General features: G+C 35.3%; 1 protein-coding gene across 4 annotated transcripts in view; it reads left to right on the forward strand.

Moving 5' to 3' along the window:
• The window catches only part of Zbtb41 (zinc finger and BTB domain containing 41), a 36,963-nt gene that overhangs the window by 6,876 nt on the left and 7,469 nt on the right, over positions 1-22,618 (forward strand). For all 4 annotated transcript variants that reach the window (XM_052737102.1, XM_052737105.1, XM_052737103.1 and 1 more), the window contains exons 3-10: positions 1,331-1,538; positions 2,428-2,497; positions 4,589-4,736; positions 12,688-12,817; positions 14,442-14,537; positions 15,819-15,925; positions 17,944-18,049; positions 18,986-19,074. In XM_052737102.1, the coding sequence (XP_052593062.1) occupies positions 1,331-1,538; positions 2,428-2,497; positions 4,589-4,736; positions 12,688-12,817; positions 14,442-14,537; positions 15,819-15,925; positions 17,944-18,049; positions 18,986-19,074 (954 nt within the window). The remainder of the gene's footprint in view (positions 1-1,330; positions 1,539-2,427; positions 2,498-4,588; positions 4,737-12,687; positions 12,818-14,441; positions 14,538-15,818; positions 15,926-17,943; positions 18,050-18,985; positions 19,075-22,618) is intronic.

A 22,618-nucleotide genomic window follows, 5' to 3' on the forward strand; every position in this document is an offset into this window, starting at 1 on the left:
CTGTGTTTTCTTGACACTTGTGTAAAACGAGGATCAAATCATTCTGCAGAAAATTTTATACAGATTTTGTTGTTTGGATGAGGAAGATTTGAAGCAGAGAAGTTATTTGTCCCAGGTCACACATTCTACTATTTAAGGAGGCAGATTTGTGTCCTGGTCCAAAGATCCAACGTGGCCTGTGTTTACCTGTGATGCTTTTCTGCCTCAGAAATGTAGACATTTATGTGCTACCTAGTGATGGTAAGAACTTTATGCTAAATAGGAATGTAAGCAAATTAAACCAGTTGTATGCATTCACTTGCTTCCTTTCTCACTGTGCTTTTCTTGTTGAGCAGTCGTTGCAGTTTCTTGGTCATTTCTATTAGAAATACCTGTATTTCTCATTCTGAGTAGATGGAGAGCTTAGGCATGCAGTTCACATGGATGACTCCGGGTACCTTGTATGCCTGTTCATCTTTCTTACTAGCTTAGATTTTACCTGTGTGTGTTGGGTTTAGCATTTCAGTATTAAGCACACAGTCATCCTTTATTTTCTTGTTTCTTAAGGAGTTCTTAGCTGATTGATTTGTGTTGTTAATTATTTGTTAACTCTTCTAGGTTTGCTGCATTCTTCCTAGAATGCCTCTTGTGAAAAGAAAATAACAAAATAAGTAAACATTTCTTTCTTTATAATATTTGAATAAGAGCTATCAATTCTGAACACTGAGTTTGTGGGTATGCATAGGAAAAGTAAATTGTAGATATAATAAATGTTAAGTGATGAGTAGATATTTTCCTAAAGATTAGTTTTACATTTAAAAATACATTCAATATTTAGAATTTGTCCACACTTTTATAGGAAAATATCCGACATTAAGATTTATTTTATTTGTTTTTTTATTTTTTGTTTTCGAGACAGGGTTTCTCTGTGTAGCCCTGGTTGCTCTGGAACTTGCTCTGTAGACTAGGCTGGCCTTGAACTCAGAGATCCACCTGCCCCTGCCTCCCGAGTGCTGGGATTAAAGGTGTACATCATCACAGTCTGGCAACATTAAGGTTTTTAAAATACATGAATGAATACTTTTTTTTTAATGACTGAAGCTTTTGAGGAAAAGTATATTTTAAACAGTAAGCTTGAAGTGCCGAGTCTTTGAGGTTCATTTGAGTTAGAAATTTAGATAAATGTTTTTCTTTTTAGTTCCCTATATGCATTTGGGGGTATATATTAAGTTTATTAAACTTATAATTATAAATGAATTATAAATGAAAATTATTAAAATTTTCGTTCCTCTCTGAGATTTCAGCCACAGCACAGCAGATTTGTTGAACTTAATTTTCTTCTTCATTACAGGGAAATATGAGAGCCACACCCGTGTGCACACAGGTGAGAAGCCTTTTGAGTGTGATATTTGTCACCAGCGTTATTCGACCAAGTCTAACTTAACTGTCCACAGAAAGAAGCACAGTAATGAAGTAGAGTTCCACAAGAAGGAGCACAAGTGCCCTTACTGTAATAAACTCCACGCAAGCAAGAAGACCCTAGCCAAGCACGTCAAGAGGCAAGTACTGTCCTGCTTCCATTATGTATGTCTTGGACCTTCTAATGTAGACAAAAGGAAACCGGAAATGTCTACAGGGTGCTTATTTCAATTCCGTCCATTGCTTTATGGTTTTGTAGAGTTTACAAGTCAACAGAACAACAGCAAATGTTAGTTTGTTCATATTTTTTCCCTTTTGGAAGTGCAACAAGAATATGGCCCATAATGTAAAGTTTAAGATGCATTTTGATCATCTTTTTTTTTTTTTATTATTTGGTTTTGACAAGTATGTCTTCAGAAATGCATGACTTTAAAACTCTTAAGAAATTAGTTTTCATATTCATGTTTAGTGTGGAAAAGTTCGTGACTATATTTAATATAGTGCTGAATATTAACTCTAAAAATTAAAGTATCTGCACACATGTAGATTTTAAGAATGCATTTAAATATACTTTTCTTAATTTCTGTGTAACTTAATTATATGCATAAAATCTTTAAAATGAGGGAAGCTCTATTCTTACTACATGTACCTGTGTTTATAAGGACATTCAGGACCGAAGGTGGGTAAGGTGCTGATCACTGTAATCCTAGCTCCTGTGAGGCTGAGGCTGATGGATTGCTGTAAGTTTAAGGCCAATTTGGGTTATAGAGTGAGACCCTGTAATAACAACACCAAAAATAAACAAGTAATACCTAATTTTTTTTTTGTGTGTGTGTAGCAGAGTTTTGATTTGTAGCCTAGGCTGGCCATCAATACTAGCTCTTCCTGCCTCAGCTTTCTGAGTGTAAGGTTGCAGGCATGTACCACACTGGGCTAGTATCTGATTCTTGAAATCACCCTTGACAGATTAATGTGAACTATAGACGTAATTAGCATAGTTTTCCTAACATTTTCTCTCTTTTTTGATAGATTTCATCCTGAAAATGCACAAGAATTTATTTCCATCAAGAAGACTAAAAGTGAAAGTTGGAAATGTGACGTAAGAATTTGTAATTTCTATTAGAAAATCAAAGTAAATGTAATGTCTTTTGGGAAACAAAGGTAATTAGGTTTAAAGTAATGGAACTTATCTCAGTTTTAGAATCTTTTAAAGTTATTTGAAAAAAATTGTTTTTTAAATTTCTCTTGCAAACATGTTAGTTTTCAGATAGTAGACCTCAGAAATGGATATCCTGTTTTGGTTCTTATTATTCCTTGGTCTGTCCCCTTCATACAATTAGCAAAATCACTCTGGTTTGTATTTAGAATTGTGTATAATGATCTCTAGCATTACTATGGCAGAATATAGAATGTTAAATTGCCCCTCCTTTCCTGGTTGTCTGTTGCTGTATAATACACCATGTTGAAGCGCAAGGGTCCTTAGAGTGCTGTTTTACTGGTTTTCCCCTTTTGGTTGGTCAGGAATCCAAACGGGGGACAAGGCTTTGCTAGGTATTTCTTTAGTTCTGTGCTATGTCAGTCAAAGTAACGCAGTTGTTATAAATTACAGGATAAATTTTTCTGGTTTGGGACACATTCACAGTGACTTACTAATATAACAGTCAACTTAGTGATGCCTGATGGCTAGAATTAGTAAGGATGGATCAGGGAACAGGAGATTCCCTTCTTGCTCTCCTTGAAGCTGCTTGTGCTTCCTCCACCCTTCTGGTATAGCAGCTAGACTCAGAGAGACAGAGAGAGGAGAAGTGTGTGTGTGTATGTGTGTGTGTGCATGCATGTGTGCGTACATGTGCATGCCAAGAAGTGTAGTCAAGGCTTCAGAAGTCCCAGATCGTAACTTCTGCCACATGCTGTTGGTTAAATGGTCAGTTCTAGAACAGAGTGGCGGGGAGAGGAATTCAGTGGGAGTAGTAGCAGAGAATTTCTGTTTCTTCTGTCACACTCCTAAGGATTTTTGTCAGTATTTAGTTGCATATGGTTTAGTATTTAATACTGCTTATCATTTACATTGTTATTCTAAAGATTAACTTACATATGTAGCATACTTCCAGAATTGTCCCTAGTTCTCTGATTGCAGCTTCAGAAAACTGAAGTTAATTTCTTTGACTCTGCACAAGATGTCCACTTCACTTTATTAGGCTTTATCATCCTCAAGTCTAAAATGAGGACACTGTTACTATGTCTGCTCTGTAGCACTTTCTGAGCACTAAATAAAGTGATCTTGGACTTGTGCCTAGTTGGTACTGTTGTCTGTTGCTGCAGCAGCTTCACTCGTTTTAAATCCCTGACTTATGGTACATTTTTTATTTTTCAAGACCGTATTTCTTTGTGTACACCTGTCTGCCTTGGAACTCACTCTGTAGACCAGGCTGGCCTTGAACTCAGAGACGTGCCTGCCTCTTCCTCCAGAGTGCTGATATTAAAGGTGTGCACTTACCACCACCTGGCCATATATTGTATTTTTATATACTGTTTTCTTATTTCAGAAAACTTCCAGATAAAAGTTGAGGGGTTTTCTGTGATTTAATTATTGATAATCCTAATGAAATATATGGTAATAATGATTAAAAAAATCTTTTTATTTCTGATATAAATTTGGTTTTATTTTGTGGATTAAAAAATGGATATCCATGGGTGGAGAGGTGGCTCATCGGTTCAAAGGGCTACTCTTGCAAAGGACCCAGATTCTGTTCCCACTCATAACCATCAGTAAACTATCTCCAGGGGATTCAACGCCCTCTTCTGACCTCCGTGGGCACCAGGCACGCATGTGATGCACATACATACATGCAAACAGTGACTGAATAAAATAAAAATAAATCTTTTTAAAAAGAAATCGCTATCTAGAATTAAGATACTAAGAGTATGTTATAGCTTTGTTAAACATAGAATGAGTGGGAATTCATCTAACTTTAGGGTTAACTTAGCATAATTCTGAACTATAATGCTTCTAGTGTTTCTTATTTTCCCCCTTTTTTGGCAGTTAGAAAATTGATAATACTTTGGTAAGTTTTCTGTTGGAAGATGTTTCTCTTTACTTGAATTTGTATGTTTTATCTGTATTATGAGTTTTATATTTTAATTCAATCTTAAATTAAGGTAGCTACATTTTATATACACTTTTATTTAGATTTGTAAGAAATCTTTTACTCGAAGACCACACTTGGAGGAACACATGATTCTGCATTCACAAGATAAACCTTTTAAGTGTACCTATTGTGAAGAGCATTTCAAATCCCGATTTGCACGGTTAAAGCATCAGGAGAAGTTCCATCTGGGTAAGTTATGTTTTCGTAAAGTAGTCATCTGGTTACTGATTATCTGATGTAGAAGAGCTCACCACTGTTAAACTGTACTTTTTCCTCTTAAAAACCTTCATTGTTTGGAGGGAGTAAAGAAAAGGGGGAAATGGAGTAATTATATTATGCTCTTGGAAAACATCTCTTTTTGTTTAAGAGTAGTTTTAAATTCACAACACAATTGAGAAGGTGCAGATAGTTATTGTGTTGCCAACCTCTGTATGTACAGCATTGTCCCACATCAGCATCCGCACCACATGGTTATCAGCCTTTGTATGTACAGCATCATCCCACATCAGCATCCCCACCACATGGTTATCAGCCTTTGTATGTACAGCATCATCCCACATCAGCATCCCCACCACATGGTACAGTTTAAAAAATGGTTAATGTCCAAATTTTGGTGATTAATTATAAAATGGCTGTAGTTATCTGTTTGCAAGTTTTTTTGTGGACAAATTGGATGAAAATCTGAGAACATAAAGAAAAGGTCTATTGGATTGTTAGAATACATTCAGTTTGTTAGAAATTGCCACATTGTCTTCCAAAATGGTTGTACCAGCTGGATTAGAACTCCTGTTACTTTAGCATTTAACATTTGGTCTTGTCAGAATTCTGATATTTAAGGCACCACAGTAATTGCTTACTATATTGTTGCTTCATTTGCATTTTGCTGGAGATACGGTGTGGAGCATCTTTTCTCATGTTTGTCATTTGTCTTTGACGCTCTGTTAAGTCTTTAATTCTATGTTCTAGTGGGGCTGTTTTCATTTTTTTTTTTTGAGTTCTGAGAATTCTTTTTAAAAATAATTAGGTATTTGTGTGTGTGTGTGTGTGTGTGTGTGTGTGTGTGTGTGTGTGTGTGTGTGTGAGAGACATGTCCCTGTGTATGCCTGTGATGAGGTATTGGGACAACTTATAGGAGTTGTTCTCTCTTTCCACCATGTGATTCTCAAGGATGGAACTCAGGTTATCAGGTTTAGTGGCAAACACCTTTCCCTGCTGTGTTGCTGTAAGTTTTCTGTGATCCCACCTGGCTCCTGTGGCCCCACAGTCCCTCAGCCACTCAGACCCAAATAAACACACACAGGCTTATATTATTTTTAAACTATGGCCATGGCAGGCTTCTTGCTAGCTAGCTCTTATATCTTAAATGAACCCATTTCTATAAACCTATATTTGCCACGTGGCTTGTGGCTACCATTATCTTTACATCTTGCTTCTCCTGGCAGCGGCTAGCAGCGTCTCCTCTGCTCTCTTTTCTCCTTCCTTTCTCTCTGGTTGGAATGTCCCGCCTAACCTTATTTTGCCTCACCATTGGCCAAACAGCTTTATTTATCAACCAATAAGAGCAACACACATTCACAGCATGCAAAATGGCATCACCCATCACTGCTGAACCATCTCTCTGGCTTGAAAATTCTTTTTTTTTTAAGGAGTTATTTTTATTATTTTAAGTGTGTGTGTGTGTGTGTGTGTGTGTGTGTGTGTGTGTGTGTGTGTGTGTGTTTTCATGTTCTGTGTCTCTCTGGCTTGAAACTCCTTTTATTTTTTTAAGAATTTATTTTTTATTATTTAAATTGTGTTTGTGTTTTCATGCTGTGTGTGCCCATAACAGGGTGGAGTGTTGGATGTCTTGGGGCTGGAGTTACAAATGGTTGTAAACTATCCATGGTTGTAAGCTATCCAGCATGTCTGTTGGGAACCTAATGGGTCCTCTGGAAGAGCAGTATGTGGTCTTCACCACCTAGCCAACTCTTCAGTCCCTTTAGATTGCTTTATGTATTTTTTGTTACACTACTTTAGTAGTGTCTGGCTTGTCATTCGTTGTACTGACAAGGTTCTGTCATGGGACAAAATTCAACTTTCAAGACTGTCATATATAAACATTGTCAAACCTAACATCACCTATATTTTTGCATACATTGTTTGTATAAGTTGTATAATTTTCTATTTTTCCTATTTAGATGATGAGCCATTTTGAGTTCATTTTTGCAGAGGACACCATTTGTAGAGGACGATGTCTAGATTTGTGAGGTCTCTATTCTCTTTCTTGTGTACATGGTTGTCAAATTGTTTCAGCTTCACTTTTTTTAAGACCATTGTGTGGCCTTCACGCCTTTGGCAGTTCGCTTCATGTTTGTGTGTCTATTTACTGCTCTGCATACTGTCTATATTATTACAGCTTTACAGTAAGCTTTGAAGTCTGGTAGTGCTGGTCTTCTAACTTTGTTTTTGACTTCAGTATTATGGTGTCCATTCTGGAGTTCTTGTCTCTACATAAACATGAGAATCAGCTTTTCAGGCTGGGCTTGGTAACTCATGCCCAAGTTCCAGCACTCAGGAGCTGAGACAGGAGGATCAGCATAATTTTGCAACAGTTTGGGCTACATAGTGACTCTAAGCCAACCTTGTCTACATGAAGAGACCATGTTAAAGAAAAAACAAATGTAATTTATTGATACCCCTCAATTAATTTATCAGGAATGTTAGGGATGTCTTTAATCTTGTCTATTAAATCAGAAGTCCTGGTGTGCGTGAGTCTTCCTGCTTATGAACATTTGTGCAGTTTATTTTCATTAGAGTTTTGTCATATTTTTATCATTGTTTGTTTGTTTTATTCAACTTTATATCTTTCCTAATATTGTTAGGCTTTTTAAGCAGTTTCTTCTGGAGGATTATTGAAACACTCTTTTTGAACTTTGGTATTGAATTAGGGCAAAGGGAGTTGTACTTATTTGGAGTGATGCTATATATGTTACAGTTCCTGTACATCAGCAAATATGACTTGGTTTTGTTTTGAATAGCAAAAATGCCAGAGAATATAAACAGTTCACAATTGATCATTAGATAGATCTCATTAAATGCTTGAAACAGGGCATTTGATTTCATAAAAACTTTTCCTGAATATAAACTTAGTATATTTGGAATAGATGAGTTTCCTCCTTAATGCTTATGGCCAAGATAGAGAGAGACTTAGATTTTAAATTTGGAAGTATGGCTTGGTAATTTATGAAAGTTAATCCTCATAATGATTTATTGTCATCCCACATAGAAGTCTCTTTTCAGCCTTATTCCTTTTAGGCAGCTTGAATAATAATTTATACTAAGTAAGAATAATGTGGGTAAATAACTATAGATGGCATGAAGCTGATAACAGTATTTCATATACCAGAGAATTTTTTTTATAATTTTATATATATATATATATATATATATATATATATATATATATATATATATATAAAATTTAAAAGTATAGGTCATACAATAGTTGAAGACAAATTTAAAATTATGTATAAATGCCAAGTGGTAGACTTTAGTTCTTGGACTACTTGATTATGAAGCAGTCCATCCTCCAAACTCCTTTTCATATGGATGGGCTTAATAGCACAGGCTTGTTAGACAGAGGCATGGTGTGAACCAATAATGAGCTGACAAAACCAATGCAGATTTCAGCTTTATTAATAGTGTATATTCTTCAGAATTAAAGTAGTAATCTAGTTTTGAATTGATCTGGAAAATTGTATTAATTTCTGGGTCAGTGTATTTAAAATGGATATTGACAAATATAGAAGTGAGTAGCTTGGCTTGTTTTCATTTTCATTTTTGTGGGTTTTGTTTTTTGATACAACAGGGTTTTAAAATTATGTCCGTTAAAACATGTTAAAGGACCTTGAACTATTGTGCCTCAATAAAAGAGTATGTCTGAGCCGGGCGGTGGTGGCGCACGCCTTTAATCCCAGCACTCGGGAGGCAGAGCCAGGTGGATCTCTGTGAGTTCGAGGCCAGCCTGGTCTCCAAAGCGAATACCAGGAAAGGCGCAAAGCTACACAGAGAAACCCTGTCTCGAAAAACCAAAAAAAAAAAAAAAAAAAAAGAGTATGTCTGTTGTTAGATAACTTCAAGGCTATATTGTGTTTCAAGGCATATTTGATTTTTGTGATTATAATGTAGAAAGCTGCTTATTGGTAGAAGATAGAGTATATTTATTTTTTAGCTTAACCCTTTCCAAGTGGTTTTTGACTTGTTCAATCTTAGCAGTTCTAAAAAGGCATCATAGAAACAACTATTAAATATATTAAAAGTTCCAGTTGGAGACATCATGATTACATGTTACATGTGAGAAAATTATTTTTATACTTTATTCCAGGAATAACTACTTTGTGAATGTGCATTTGTGACTGTGTGGTGTATGCACATCTGTATATGCAGGTGTACCTGATTGTGCATGCAGAAGCCAGAGGAAGATGCTGTATGTCCTGTACTGCCACTCTCCACCTTATTCCCTTTAGACAGTATCTTTGACTGAGCCTGGACCTAGGCTGGTGGCCAACAAGCACCAGGAAGTCTTTGTCTTTGCCTGCCCCACAGCATTGGGGTTACAGTGCTGTCCTCTCCTGGCTTTTGACCTGGGTTCTGGGGATTCGAATTTAGATCTTCATTCTTGCTCAGGAAATGTTCTTACTCATTTCCCCAGCCCAGTACCTATGTACTTATTATTGGACAATTAGTGGCTTCCCTTCTTTTTGATTTGAAAACTATAGCTGATCTTTTTTTTTTAAAGTATCCTGGCAAAGAGATTTTTATAATTAATATATGGATTCTACCTCCATTTCTGTTTCTAATTTTCTATTTTAACTTCTAGTAAATGTATCGTTTAGTAGTCACTATTTGAAGAGTATCAGGTAGAAGTTCTAAGATACAAATTTAATCCACTATGTATTCTTATTTTAGAGCTTAAAAGTTAAAGTAACCTGTTTTATATAATAGTTTCTTTCCTATCAGCATATGCTGAGCTGGCTAACTCTTAGAGCTCTTGAAGACGAAGTTTCTAAAAATGGTTTAACTGGATTTTTTTTTGTTGTTGCTTGTTGAAAGATTACTTATTTTTCTATCATATTACATCTCAATTAGGGAAGTGTTGCAGAAATGGTAGAAAGTGAAATTTAATTAATGTGTTAAGCTTTAGTTATAAAGGACATTGAAAAAATACTCCAGGAAAAGGCACTGAACATTAAAAGTAGTACACATTTATCAAACAGCTGCTAGCCATGTAATGAGTTTTGTCTTAGTGTCTAGGGAGATTATGGCTCCAGATTAAATTACAGTGCAGTGCGTAATCAAGCAGGCCAGTAAATCACAATTCTCTGCTCACACATGCTTAGTTACTGTGTATCATTTACTAGGAAAAGAATTCATAGGTATTATGGTATCATGTAAATGAAGTGTAAGACTTCACAGTGAAGATATTTTCACTGTCATGCTCAGCCACCTACTATATGATTTAAAGAATGCTCATAGAGCTGTAGGTTTCTCATATATCAACGTTAATAAATGTTGCTGTGTGGATTAAAAAAGATTGTATTAGTCATGGTTCTATAGAGTAACAACGTATAAAATGAATGTCTGTCTGTCTATCTATCTATCTATCTATCTATCTACCTACCTACCTACCTATCTACCTATCTAGGAGATTTATTAGAATGAATTAAAGGTTGTAGTCCAGCTAATGCAACAGTGTTTGGCTCTGAATGGGAAATAAGAATTCAGAAGTTGCTCAGTCCACAAGGTTGAATATCTCAGCTGATCTTCAGTATACACTAAATCCCAGAGAAATAGTCTCTATGCCAGTGAAGGAATGGACTTGGTAGCAAGTCAGAACAAGCAGGCAAAGAGCAAACGCTTCCTTCTTCCATGTCCTCATGTAGGCTTCTAGCAGAAGGTGTGGCCTAGAATAAAGGTGGATCTTCCTATTTCAAATTAAGTAAAAATCCCTCACAGCTGTATCTTCCATTTTTGGATTTTAGTTAATTCCATATGTAGTCAAGTTGACAACCAAAACAGTCATTACAAAGGTAATATGTAATAGGTGTTAAGTTTGCATTCTCTTTCTCTGAATATATATTATTTCCAATATTATAGTTATTATTTTTAAGAACTCTGAAAAATCTATTTTTGAATAAAATAATGGGCTTATATTTTTCATAATATTTAAGAAAAAGATCAAACATGATAAACTGTATAGGTGATTGGTGTGAGTATTTCTGCTCTTTCCCCCCTTACATAATGATGCTAACAAATGGTGGATGGTGATGTGGCTCAGTACCAGAGCAGATGCATGGCATAGGAAGGTACAAGATCCATCCTTAGCACCATAAAGACAATGGATAGACCACAAAGGGAATGTTTAATGACATATGTAGTAGACCAGTTTTGAGCCTCACCTCTATACTTCCATTGCTGTGAACTGTTGTAAACTTCAGATGAGTGATTCACAAGAAACAGTGCAAGTCCCATCCCTTGAAGAGATTGTTGAAGCAGCCCGATCATGCTCCAGGGTACTTGCTTTCATAGGTCTGCTCTGCTTGTTTGATGGTGCTAGTGCTGCCAGTGCTGCCATCCACCTGGAGCAACTCTTAACTGTATTCAAAAATACATTGGTGCTGCCTGTTTTATCATTGTATATTGTGTTGAGTTAGAGAGAGTTATGGAAGACTTTTAATATATTTGCATTTGTAAGTGTGAGATTTATAGTCAGATAATCTAACTTTTAAAAGTCAGATCTTATAATTCTATCATGTGTACAGAGTTATTTTGAAGTGTTGCTTAATGGTAAGATTTTAGCATAGCGGAATAAAGAGTTGAGAGGAGTTTGACGACATGTAAAACTGAGTATCCAATATGGAAAAAAATTAAAAGTTGTTTTCTTCGAGGAACCCTAACAAGTAAGAACATGCAGGTGGATGCTGTTTCTTCCTCATCTTGCTGGATACATCAACTGTATAGAGAGTTAACAGGTTACAGAGATGTTAAGAATAGATGGTTAATGCTTCATTCAACTCCTGCCTGTCATAATAGGTTCATCGTGACTCTGCATCTCATCGATTTATTTTCAACTTCACGAATACTGCCTTTTCTTTCCCAACTATTTGGAGACCTTTTCTTTTCTCAGTGCAGGGATGGAGGAGGGAGTTTCCACAGTACTTAAAATGAACCAATAAATCTTTGTTGAATGAGTTAATATATGAGTAATAAATTCAAATCTCACAGTCAAAGAAATACAAATTTTAAATTAGAATATATTAAGCATGCCTGGTAGTGATACAGCTTTTGAAGTCTTATCTCATTTCTAATGTAGAAATTTCCTGTGTCCATGGATCAGTTTTGTTTTAAATAATCTCTGAGTCCATGTCCAAATTCTATATCTCTTCCCTGTGCTGTTATGATTAATTCCTATAATTCCTCCTTCAATTTATTCTTGCAAATTCTGAGACACCATCTTGCACATAGATGGTTTCCTTGAGCTGTGTCTACTATGCGTCTTTCCACCATGTTTTTCTTTTCGCTTGATGTTCAGTAGAAACTTATTGTCTCAAGTTACTTATTTGGTAAAATGGTGACGTGCAGAACCAGGAGAGGTCAGTATATCACCATGACAAGTGTGGGTTTAATATTGTAAGAGTGGGCAGAAATGGGTCACATTTGTTTTCAGTGTTCTCAGTGTCACTGATGAATTGCTATGTATGAACAGCAGGTTATTTCCAAATCATGAACTGTTCATCTTTTTATTCTTTCAAAAGTTCCCATTGCCCCTTTTCATAGAAACTGTGCTTATAGTATTTCTTACTTTGTTTCAGTCTAGTTTGAAACTAGAAATGGCCATTTAAATTATGAACACATTAGTGTATTCAGGACTTACATTTTGTTTTTTGTATGTAAAATATTGTGCTTAGGCCTAAGGTCTAGAAATGCCTTTCAGGAATAAACAACCTAGGAGGGAAGAGAATATAAACAAATAATTTCAGTATAGTAGAAATTTTGCCTATGCTGCTGATGTTGGTAGGAACAAATTTGTGGTACCTCTCTTGAATTTAACATAGTATATATTTTTAAACTTCAAATACATGCTTTTTAAAATTTTTTTTAGGTCCCTTTCCATGTGATATATGTGGTCGTCAGTTCAATGACACTGGAAATTTGAAACGCCATATAGAATGTACTCATGGTGGCAAGAGAAAATGGACTTGCTTTATTTGTGGAAAGTCAGTACGAGAAAGGTAACGTTATCTGCACACTCAGAAAAGCGGAAGCACTTACATGTGTTATAAATTATTAATCAGGGTTATAGGAAGTAGATAACTCAGGACGCTAGGTACTCGGATTATGCTTTAGCTTAAAATGTAAAAGACAAAAAAATTACAGAAGTCATACAGAAGCCAGGATTTGCAGGTTTAGATTGTTGGTTTACTATATCCTATTTCTTTGTTACTTTATTTTCTGGAATGTCAGGGTGGCCTTGTGAACTCTTGGAAAATCTGCAGATGGATTCCATCCACAGACTCTCTTCATAGTACCTTTTAAACCTTTTACTGATCTATTTGAGTGGCAATATTGTTAGGACTGTGTGCAACTCAGATTTTCAAAAGCATGTGCTATCTTGTATAATAGGATGTGTGTGAAAAGTAAAACAGAAAGGCATGATAAACATAAGTGGTTATTTCTGAGGAGAGAAGAGGAGAATAAGAAAAGTGAGGCATTTGACAGTATGGTAATGTTCAAATTACTAACCTGAGCATATGTTTAATGCTGTTCTTGAAAAGCAGGTGTAAGTTTTACATATTTTTTTTTTTTTTTTTTTCGAGACAGGGTTTCTCTGTGTAGTTTTGGTGCCTGTCCTGGATCTCGCTCTGTATACCAAGCTGGCTTCGAACTCACAGAGATCCGCCTGGCTCTGCCTCCCAAGTGCTGGGATTAAAGGCGTGCACCGCCCGGCAGTTTTACATATTTTTGAAGCCAAGTTGAGTGACACATGTCTGTAATCTCACTACTAGGAAGGCAAAGCAGGACGCTTACAAGTTTGTCATCAGCTTGAATTACATTGTGAAACACTATGCAAAAATTAAAACCTTCAGTATATTTAAGATTCATGGCCTTCAACTTAGAATTAGAAATGCTGATTTCATAATGCAGATTATGAATATGGTAGGAGAGTTGGAAAATCATTATGCTACTTAATATGAAATCATATTTATAGATTAGAAAATTATAAATTTATTATATGGATTATAAATTTCTTTCCCCCTTATAGAATTTATATAAAAACAAAATACTCAAATGAGCCAAGAAAGAAAAACAGAACAAAACAAAGATAACACTTCTTTGTTTATTCTAGTTGCTTTTATACATAAGTTTAGAAATATCTGCAGGGGTGTTTTCCCAGAGCTGGGCATCCTCTCCTGACTAGCACTTGTCAGGTATTGGTGGTTCTTGTACATGAGCGCCATCTGCTGGCAGAGCTTCAACTCATGGCCTGCCTTTTGAAGTCACCTGATAGGGCATTGACCTGAAAGCCAAGTCAGAGTGGGTGGAGAAGCCCACAGAAGTCAGGAACACTTTCTTCTACTTCTCTCTCCCTAAATAACTTTGTCTATCCTGATTCAGGCCTTTAAGTGCGTAGAAAAACTTTCAAAGTTAGAACTACAGGTATTCTGGCAAAATGCTTGCTGAAGTACTGGTTAAACTGTAGTTCTCTGTTCTAATAGGGGGTTTGAAATCTGCATTTACTATGTACAGTGGCATTAAAAGATATATAATGTGTGTATCTATATGAGAAAATATAAGATTAAGAACTCTGGAATATATATTATATATATATGTAATTAAAAATTTTTTTAAACATAGAACTACTTTGAAAGAACATTTGAGAATACATAGTGGAGAAAAACCTCATCTTTGTAGTATCTGTGGGCAAAGTTTTCGTCATGGAAGCTCATACAGGTAAGTTACCTTCCCTTATATTAAATGAGATAAAATTACAGGTCTGCTTTAGTTGTATTTCATTATAAGTGCCTTGTTCAATTAAAGCCTTTCTTAGACTTATGATATGCAGCTAGGAAAAACATTACTGACTTTTCTTTCTATAGCTTTAAATAATTATCTTTATCTCTGTGTAAAACATTAATATTTTCTCATTAACTTTACCAAAGTCTTTACTGAACTGTCATTATTTAAATATTTAACTATTTGTCTTTGGATGAAAACAGTATTAAAACTCTTTTCCAAGCTTTGTTTATTTCTTCATCCTTCACTGTAGAAGAATATACTTATATGGAAATAAGATTAAGGACTCTGGAATTCTCAGTTTTAGGTGGCCTTCTGTGCACTGTTACTTGTTTAATTTTTTTTTATGTCCGAATGACTGTAACTGAAGGTTCTGAATTTCCCCTTAAATAGGTAGGTACTTACTAAGAAATATGTATGATTTTAATTTTTCTTAGTTAATTCTAGAATTGTAACCTTATGGCTTTAATAGCCATAGTTTCATTTATTATCTCTTTAACTGTAAAGAGATTATTTTCTCTTTGGATGTAGTCTAGTCATTTGATTGTTTTAGTTAGTGTAAAATCAACACTTGTTTTAGAAACTTGAGTAGAAAAGCTATTCATTTCACTTTGGTATACACAGAACATTATAGAAGTAAAAGAGATTCAAACTAGGTCAGTTTCAATAATCTAAACCTTTTATTGTTTATCTTTGAATTTAAAGCACCATTTTTTAATGTGAAGTAGTAAAAATGTAATTTTTATAAGTTTGAGTTCTTTTAAAATATTGTGATTTATCAGCTATCAATTTATATATAGTGTCAGTTTTCCAGAGTAGTATAATAATCAGTTGCTATTATCAGCTGTCATTATCATGTAGTTGTTTGTATACTTATCCATTTGTCCAATTCTGATTCCTGAGAATTCCTTGAGGCTCAGATCAATAACATCCACAAACATTCGGTAGAGTCTGTGAGGTAAGTTTAATATCTAAGAACTTAGGAAGTATCTAGAACTATATGGGATATGCAAATTTCAAAGTGCTCTTTGAGGAGAGGTGAATAGGAACTCCAAGATCTTTGTTTAAAACATAGAGAAGGACTCTGAAAGTCCTACAGGCAGAGCAAATGATATGCTTGAGCAGACAGCCTGTTTTCATGTTTTTAATCATTTATTTATTATCAAGCATTTTCATTCCACACAAGTTTCAACAGTCTTTGTTCTTTTACGTTTATAGGCTTCACCTAAGAGTACATCATGATGATAAAAGATATGAGTGTGATGAATGTGGAAAAACATTTATTCGCCATGACCACCTAACAAAGCACAAAAAAATACATTCAGGTAAGTTCTATTTTGTATTGCTCTTTACAAAACTGTTTAAAAAACCACTGTAGAGAACATAATATTGCTTTCTGTGTATGTTAGCTGTGGTTTTAATAGTCGAACATTTGCTGGTCACCCCTTTATAATGATGTTTTTTAAATCCTTTTTGTAAAGGCATCTGGAAATAGGTAAATAATCATATCATAACATGTTTACTGAAATTTCAAAGTTTAGTTTTGAATAAATTCTCAAAGTTTATAATTCGCATATCATGCTGATGTATTTAGCAATACTATTGGCACTTCCCTGAAGAGAAAACCGTATTTCTCACTGTGATTATATTTGAGAAGTTAGTGAAAGTCTGGTGTTTTAAAGGGACATCATTATAACTAAGTGTTAAAGTTTATGTTGTAGTGGAATTTGAAGACATGTTTGGAAAAACATTCCTTTATAGTCCTGACTGATTTTCAGATATTTACATTATAATTTCATACTCTGGGGATTTCTTTCATGTTTTCATCTCAGATTGTTGTTCAGGAAATGCTATGCGTCAACTATGTGAGTACAATAATGGGAAAGAGCCATCTCTATGTGCACAGTAGAACTGGAGTTTATCATCAGTATTATAAACATTCCTTAAATAGGAAGTGTGACAGATGGGTTTCTTTTTTTTTTTTTTTTTTTTTTTTTTTTGGTTTTTTCGAGACAGGGTTTCTCTGTGTAGCTTTGCGCCTTTTCCTGGGACTCACTTGGTAGCCCAGGCTGGCCTCGAACTCACAGAGATCCGCCTGCCTCTGCCTCCCGAGTGCTGGGATTAAAGGCGTGCGCCACCACCGCCCGGCCCTGGATGGGTTTCTTAATGATCACAGGCAGGCAAATTGTAGCTGACCTTACTTCTAAGAGATTAAAGGTCTGATGACATTTTAATTAAGATAATGCATTTTCATTTCTGTGAGGGAATTCTAAGTTTGTAATTCTAGAAGTCACATGCATTAATTGCACATTGGTATTGAGACAATGGTGTTTAATGATCAACCTTTGAATGGAAATGTAATAATAGGTAATCAACTGGAGTTTTCATTGTATTTATACTTTTGCTCATTGCAAATGTAAGAAATCCTGGTAGATGAAATATACTTTTAAAATACAAAGATCTGAAAATGTTCAGGTATTTTTTCTAAGTACTGAAATAGTTCATCTGAATTTAATATATGTTCATTTGAGGTGTTTCATATCTAGATATGTTTTTCTAATCAACATCTTGGGTTTGAAGTAATTTTATTTATCTTGTTCTGCATTGAAAGGTAAGGTTAGCTGTCTACTACAAAAGGTTACTAATTTCTCCATGTGAGCAAACATCCACATTCATGAAATTAGGTATGAGTTCTTTGGGAAATGTTGTTGGTTGTTTTTACTATTTGCTCTTTTGTGGGGCCCACCACCCAGCTCCTGAATAAATCATACACAGAGGCTTAGTTTTAAATATAAATGCCTGGCCTTACTTTGGCTTGTTTCTAGCCAGCTTTTCTTAAATGATCTCATCTGTCCTTTGCCTCTGGGCTTTTTCCTTCTCTTACTTCTGCAATCTTACATTCACTCTCACTCCGAGGCTGCTGTGTGACTGGGTTGCTGGCCCCTGTTCTCCTCCTCCTCCTCTGGCTACTTCTTCTCTCCTCCCCTATTTCTTCTGTTTCTTCTCTCTGCCTGCCTGCCCTGCCTATTTTTCTCTCCTGCCTCACCATTGGCCATTCAGTTCTTTATTAAACCATCAGGTGTTTTAGACATGCACAGCAACACAGCTTCACAGAGTTAAACAAATGGAACATAAAGAAAAGTAACACACCTTAAAATATTATTCTACAACAGGGAAAGATAACTGAATGAATGATATAGAGGAAATAACCGAGATTAAAGGGTGGCTTTGTTTTCCTGGTATTCCATCAAATAATCTTACTGTTTGGTCATTATTTCTGGAGAAAAAAAGAAAATTTAAATGCCTATTATGGTAAAAGAAATATGTGTGCCTTTGTTTTCAGGTGAGAAGGCTCATCAGTGTGAAGAATGTGGAAAGTGTTTTGGTCGGAGGGATCATCTCACTGTTCATTACAAGAGTGTGCATCTGGGAGAGAAGGTGTGGCAAAAGTGAGTGAAAGAGGAACTTTCCTCTTTACTACTGTTGGCAGTGTCATGGAGGGAGAAAAATTTACATTTCCTTTATTCTATTTAATTTGGAACAAGTTAATCATCTCTCTCTTTCTGGTTTCTATATTCCTCTAAAGTCTTAAAAGAAGTGTCCACATACACACACAGACACACATTTGGGTGCACTGTTTTTACCTGCCTCAAAGACTAGCCATTGACTCAAATGCTACTCATTCTACAGATGTCATAGTCCTGACAATTAAAATTTGATTTTGACCTTAATATTTGTTAGGCATTCTACTATGCCACTAACTATGTTAACTTTGGGGCCAATTACAGATTTACTTGTATCTGTGTATAATAAGAAGAAAGGATTCACATTTTATTTCTTTTTATTTAGGCATGAAGTTTGGTAGGTGAACTAATGAGAGCCATGTAAATGTCATTCAATGAATGCAGCTTTTGAGATTATTTCAGTTTCTTTTAATCAGGCTCAGTATTTGTCTCTTTAATTAACTGAGTTATAATTTACTTAAGGTGAAACTCAGCCTGTTTAGTGTGTATTTCTACAGTCTAATAATCATTGCCATCAGAATGTAGAATATTCTAATTATCATAATTTTTTGTCCTAAACCTCTTTCCCATTTAGCCCAGTAGTGATGTATTTTTATTCTTTTCTCTACATTCTTTCCTTTGTTTATTTAATAGCTAATTAAAAGTTGGGTTGATTTAAGACATTCTGAAGTTTTATTCTTACAAGTGTCTTTTGAGAAGTTCTTCTATTAAATATAACTGGAGGAAGCCCCTTGTTTTAAAAGTACCTCTGTTCCTCCAGGCTTGTATGCTTTATGTGACATTTGTCTGTATAGTTTTAGAGTTTTCAATTTTTTTTTATTATTGATACAAGTTACATAGATGAACCATTTACTTTCTTAGATATAAAGCAACATTTCATCAATGTGATGTTTGTAAGAAGATTTTCAAAGGAAAATCAAGTCTGGAAATGCATTTTCGGACACATTCAGGTAAAACTTAAGGGAACTCTGTGCAGATCTTTGTGTAACTACTTAATAATACAATATATCCATATGTATTATTCTTGACTCAAATGTTTACATACAATATTTTTATTAAAGTTCATGTCATGAATAGGAAGTGTTTTTATTTTCTTCTCAATTTTAAGAATTTGGGAAACTGTTTTCTGTAGAGAATAGCCCAGGCTATTCTCTTTTCTCCTTTTCTTTTGCCCTGTGCTTCTCCTGGGTGAGCTCTGTAAGGGTTTCTTAGGCTTCTGTTGCCGTTATCTTCTCTTTGAAAGGAGTTGTGCACGTATCTCCTGACTCACAGCAAGTCCTAGTGTATGTGTTTGTTTCTCACACAGCTGCTTGTGGCCCTTAGGCAGGTGTGGTACAATTCTCTCCTTTTGATGCATTCCACTCACTCACCTAGAATGAAGTATAGGGTACATTGATTTCACTTTTCCCTCATATATGGAAATTGAAGATTTATAGTTTTTTTCTTAAATTAAGAAGTATGGCTGGGCAGTGGTGGCGCAAGCCTTTAATCCCAGCACTTGGGAGGCAGAGGCAGGTGGATCTCTGTGAGTTCAAGGCCAGCCTGGTCTACAAAGTGAGTTCCAGGACAGGCTCCAAAGCTACACAGGGAAACCCTGTCTCGAAAAACCAAAAGAAAAAAAAAATATGTTTATGTACTTAAAACTTCTTTGTTTCATACTCAATTTGTATATTTTAAGCTGCTGTTCTGAAAGAGACAAATTATATCATGAATGTTATAGTAGAAGGAGCTTAATTTGGATAATTTTAAATATCAAATAGTTTCTAGTAAAGATTTATTACTGATACAGTGATGTTGCTAAAAGCAAAATTATATGCTTCCAATGAACAAGTTTTAGGAGTGCATACATAGGAGTATAAACTGAAGAAACTTTGTTAATGCTGTTTTTCAGATCAGTCATAAGTAAAAACCAAATAGAACATAAAAAACAGATAATGAACACACAGAAAATTAAATTGAGACTATTGATAGTTTAATTCATAGCAGTTGAAATGTATCTGGCTATTACATACTTGGTGTGAAATAGAGACATCCTTCCAGTCTTTGACAGTTGAAATGAACCCTATCATAGAGTGAAACAGCTACTGTAGCTATGATGGAATATAAGGGGAAGAAATAATCTAAAGCAAAAGGCAGCAAGTATTTGTAAAGAGCCAGATAATAAATAGATACTCCAGACTGTTTCTGTCATAGTCACTTAACCATGTTCCTGTAGCACAAGAGTAGCTGTAGGTATTATTACAAGTGGATGCATCTGTGTTCATTAAAACTATAAAAGCAGCCATCAGTCTAGATTTGACTTCCTGAGATCTCTAGATAGGACTTGACAAAGTGACTCTTCCAAAAATGGATTACATAGTTTCCTAAATCCACAACCCAGCTTTATCTGAGCATGAGAGTTAATATTTTGTATACTTTGTGATGATCATTGAAAGGCATTATCCCAAATGTCAGCTTATCAACTCATATTCCAGAAAATGAGTTCTTAATGTTTCCTGGGTAGAGCACCCTTATTCAGGAAATAGAATTGCTAAATTTATGAGAGGAGGAATTGCCAATTTTTTTTTTTTTTTTTTTTTTTTTTTTCGAGACAGGGTTTCTCTGTGTAGCCTTGTGCCTTATCTGGAACTCACTCTGTAGCCCAGGCTGGCCTTGAACTCACAGAGATCTGCCTGGCTCTCTGTGATTAAAGGCGTGCGCCACCACTACCCGGCAAATTGCCAGTTGTATAGTAATTTTATAGTATGGTTTAACTAGAGGATGGTGAAGAATATTGAACCACCCTTACTGAAGTGACCAGCAGTGCCCCTTTGGTGATGCCTGGGGAGATAGATTAGGTGGTTATGTCCTTGCTTTATAAACAGAAGGACCCAATCTTGATTCCTAGAACCTGTATATAAAGGCTGATGTGGCGGCACCCATTGTAATTTCATCAAGGGAGGTGGTCTTCGGAGAAATGAAGACAGGCAGGTCCCAGGTCCAGCTTAGGTTACTTATACAGCTTCAGGCCAATGAAGATACTCTGTCTCAAAAACAAACAAAATAACAGGCTGGACATACCTGAGGTTGACTTCTGGCTTTCACAAATGTTTATACACACCTCTACCCACATGAACATGTATGCATATATAGACAATCAACGATTTTACTCTCTAGATTTTTTTTTTTGTCTTGAAATCCTTAGGGCATTACATGTTCTTGGGTTTTATGATCTCCTTACTTAGTTTTTTGTGATATGTTAGTATGTCATTTCTGCAACAAGGTACAATATAGGTTATTTTCAGTTTGAATTTATCTTGCTTTCCTATGACGAACATCTAGTCTTGCTTTCAACTACAAAAATGAGAGAAATTAGTTGGGAAGTTCCTAAGATTTTCTTCTACAGATAGATTATTCTTACCCATTTCTTTGGCTTGTGCAGTTCTCAGAATGTATACATACATAAATACATACATACATAAATACATACATACATACATTCTCCTCACAGTCTTGTTGGAATGTAATGTATTAGTTAAAATTAGCATAAGGATGACAAGATAGATGCTTAGGGCTTGATTTTCAGTTTCTTTTCTTTTTCTTTCTTATTTTCTTTTTTGAAGTTCAACATGAATTGTTCTTATAAACTATTTTTATTGAAGATAGCTCATAAAGTGCACAAATCTTAATGAAAAGTCCAGTATACTTTTTATGATGAATTCATGAATGTTGTCACTATTCTGATCATGTTATATAATAGTAGTAGGCTGTTAAAAGCATCCTCATAACCGCTCTTGCTGAGTAACATCCTTGAAAGATGGCTATTTTGATTTACATTACCAAAAATTAATTTTCCCTGCTTGAATTTCATATAATGTAATGTCTTTTTCTTTTTTGGGGGGGCCCGCCACCCAGATACCAAATAAATCACACATGGAGACATAATCTTACTTATGAACGCCTGGCCTTAGCTTGGCTTTTTTTCTTGCCAGCTTTCCTTAACTTAAATTACCCTGTCTGTCTTTTGCCTCTGGTCTTTTCCTGTTCTCTTACTTCTGTAAATCTTACTCTCACTCCATGGCTTGCTGTGTAGCTGGGTGGCTGACTCCTGGAGTCCTCTTCCTTCTCTGGCTACTGCTTCTCTCCCCCAGATTTCTCCTTCTGTTTATCCTCTCTGCCTTCCAGCCCCGCCTATCCTTTCTCCTGTTTTGCTATTGGCAGTTCAGCTCTTTATTAGACTATCAGGTGTTTTAGACAGGCAAAGTAAATACAGCTTCATAGAGTTAAACAAATGCAACATAAAAGTAACACACTTTAATATTCTACAACAATGTAATCTTATGTTTATTCCCTTTTCATTTTTCTTTTTGTGGTGAGTAAATCCAGCTTTTTTGTCTCATTTTTTGGGTGGATTTTTTTTCTCGATTAGTGTCTACTTTCTAGGAAAAATAAGATCATCACCTTTTAGGGTGCACAAATGCCTTTTAATGTCCCTCTTTTCCTTCCATAGAATTT

Source organism: Peromyscus californicus, unplaced genomic scaffold (genome assembly GCF_007827085.1).
Source record: "Peromyscus californicus insignis strain IS unplaced genomic scaffold, ASM782708v3 Scaffold_14__1_contigs__length_90479793_seg_2, whole genome shotgun sequence".
In the NCBI taxonomy this organism is placed as follows: Eukaryota; Metazoa; Chordata; class Mammalia; order Rodentia; family Cricetidae; genus Peromyscus; species Peromyscus californicus.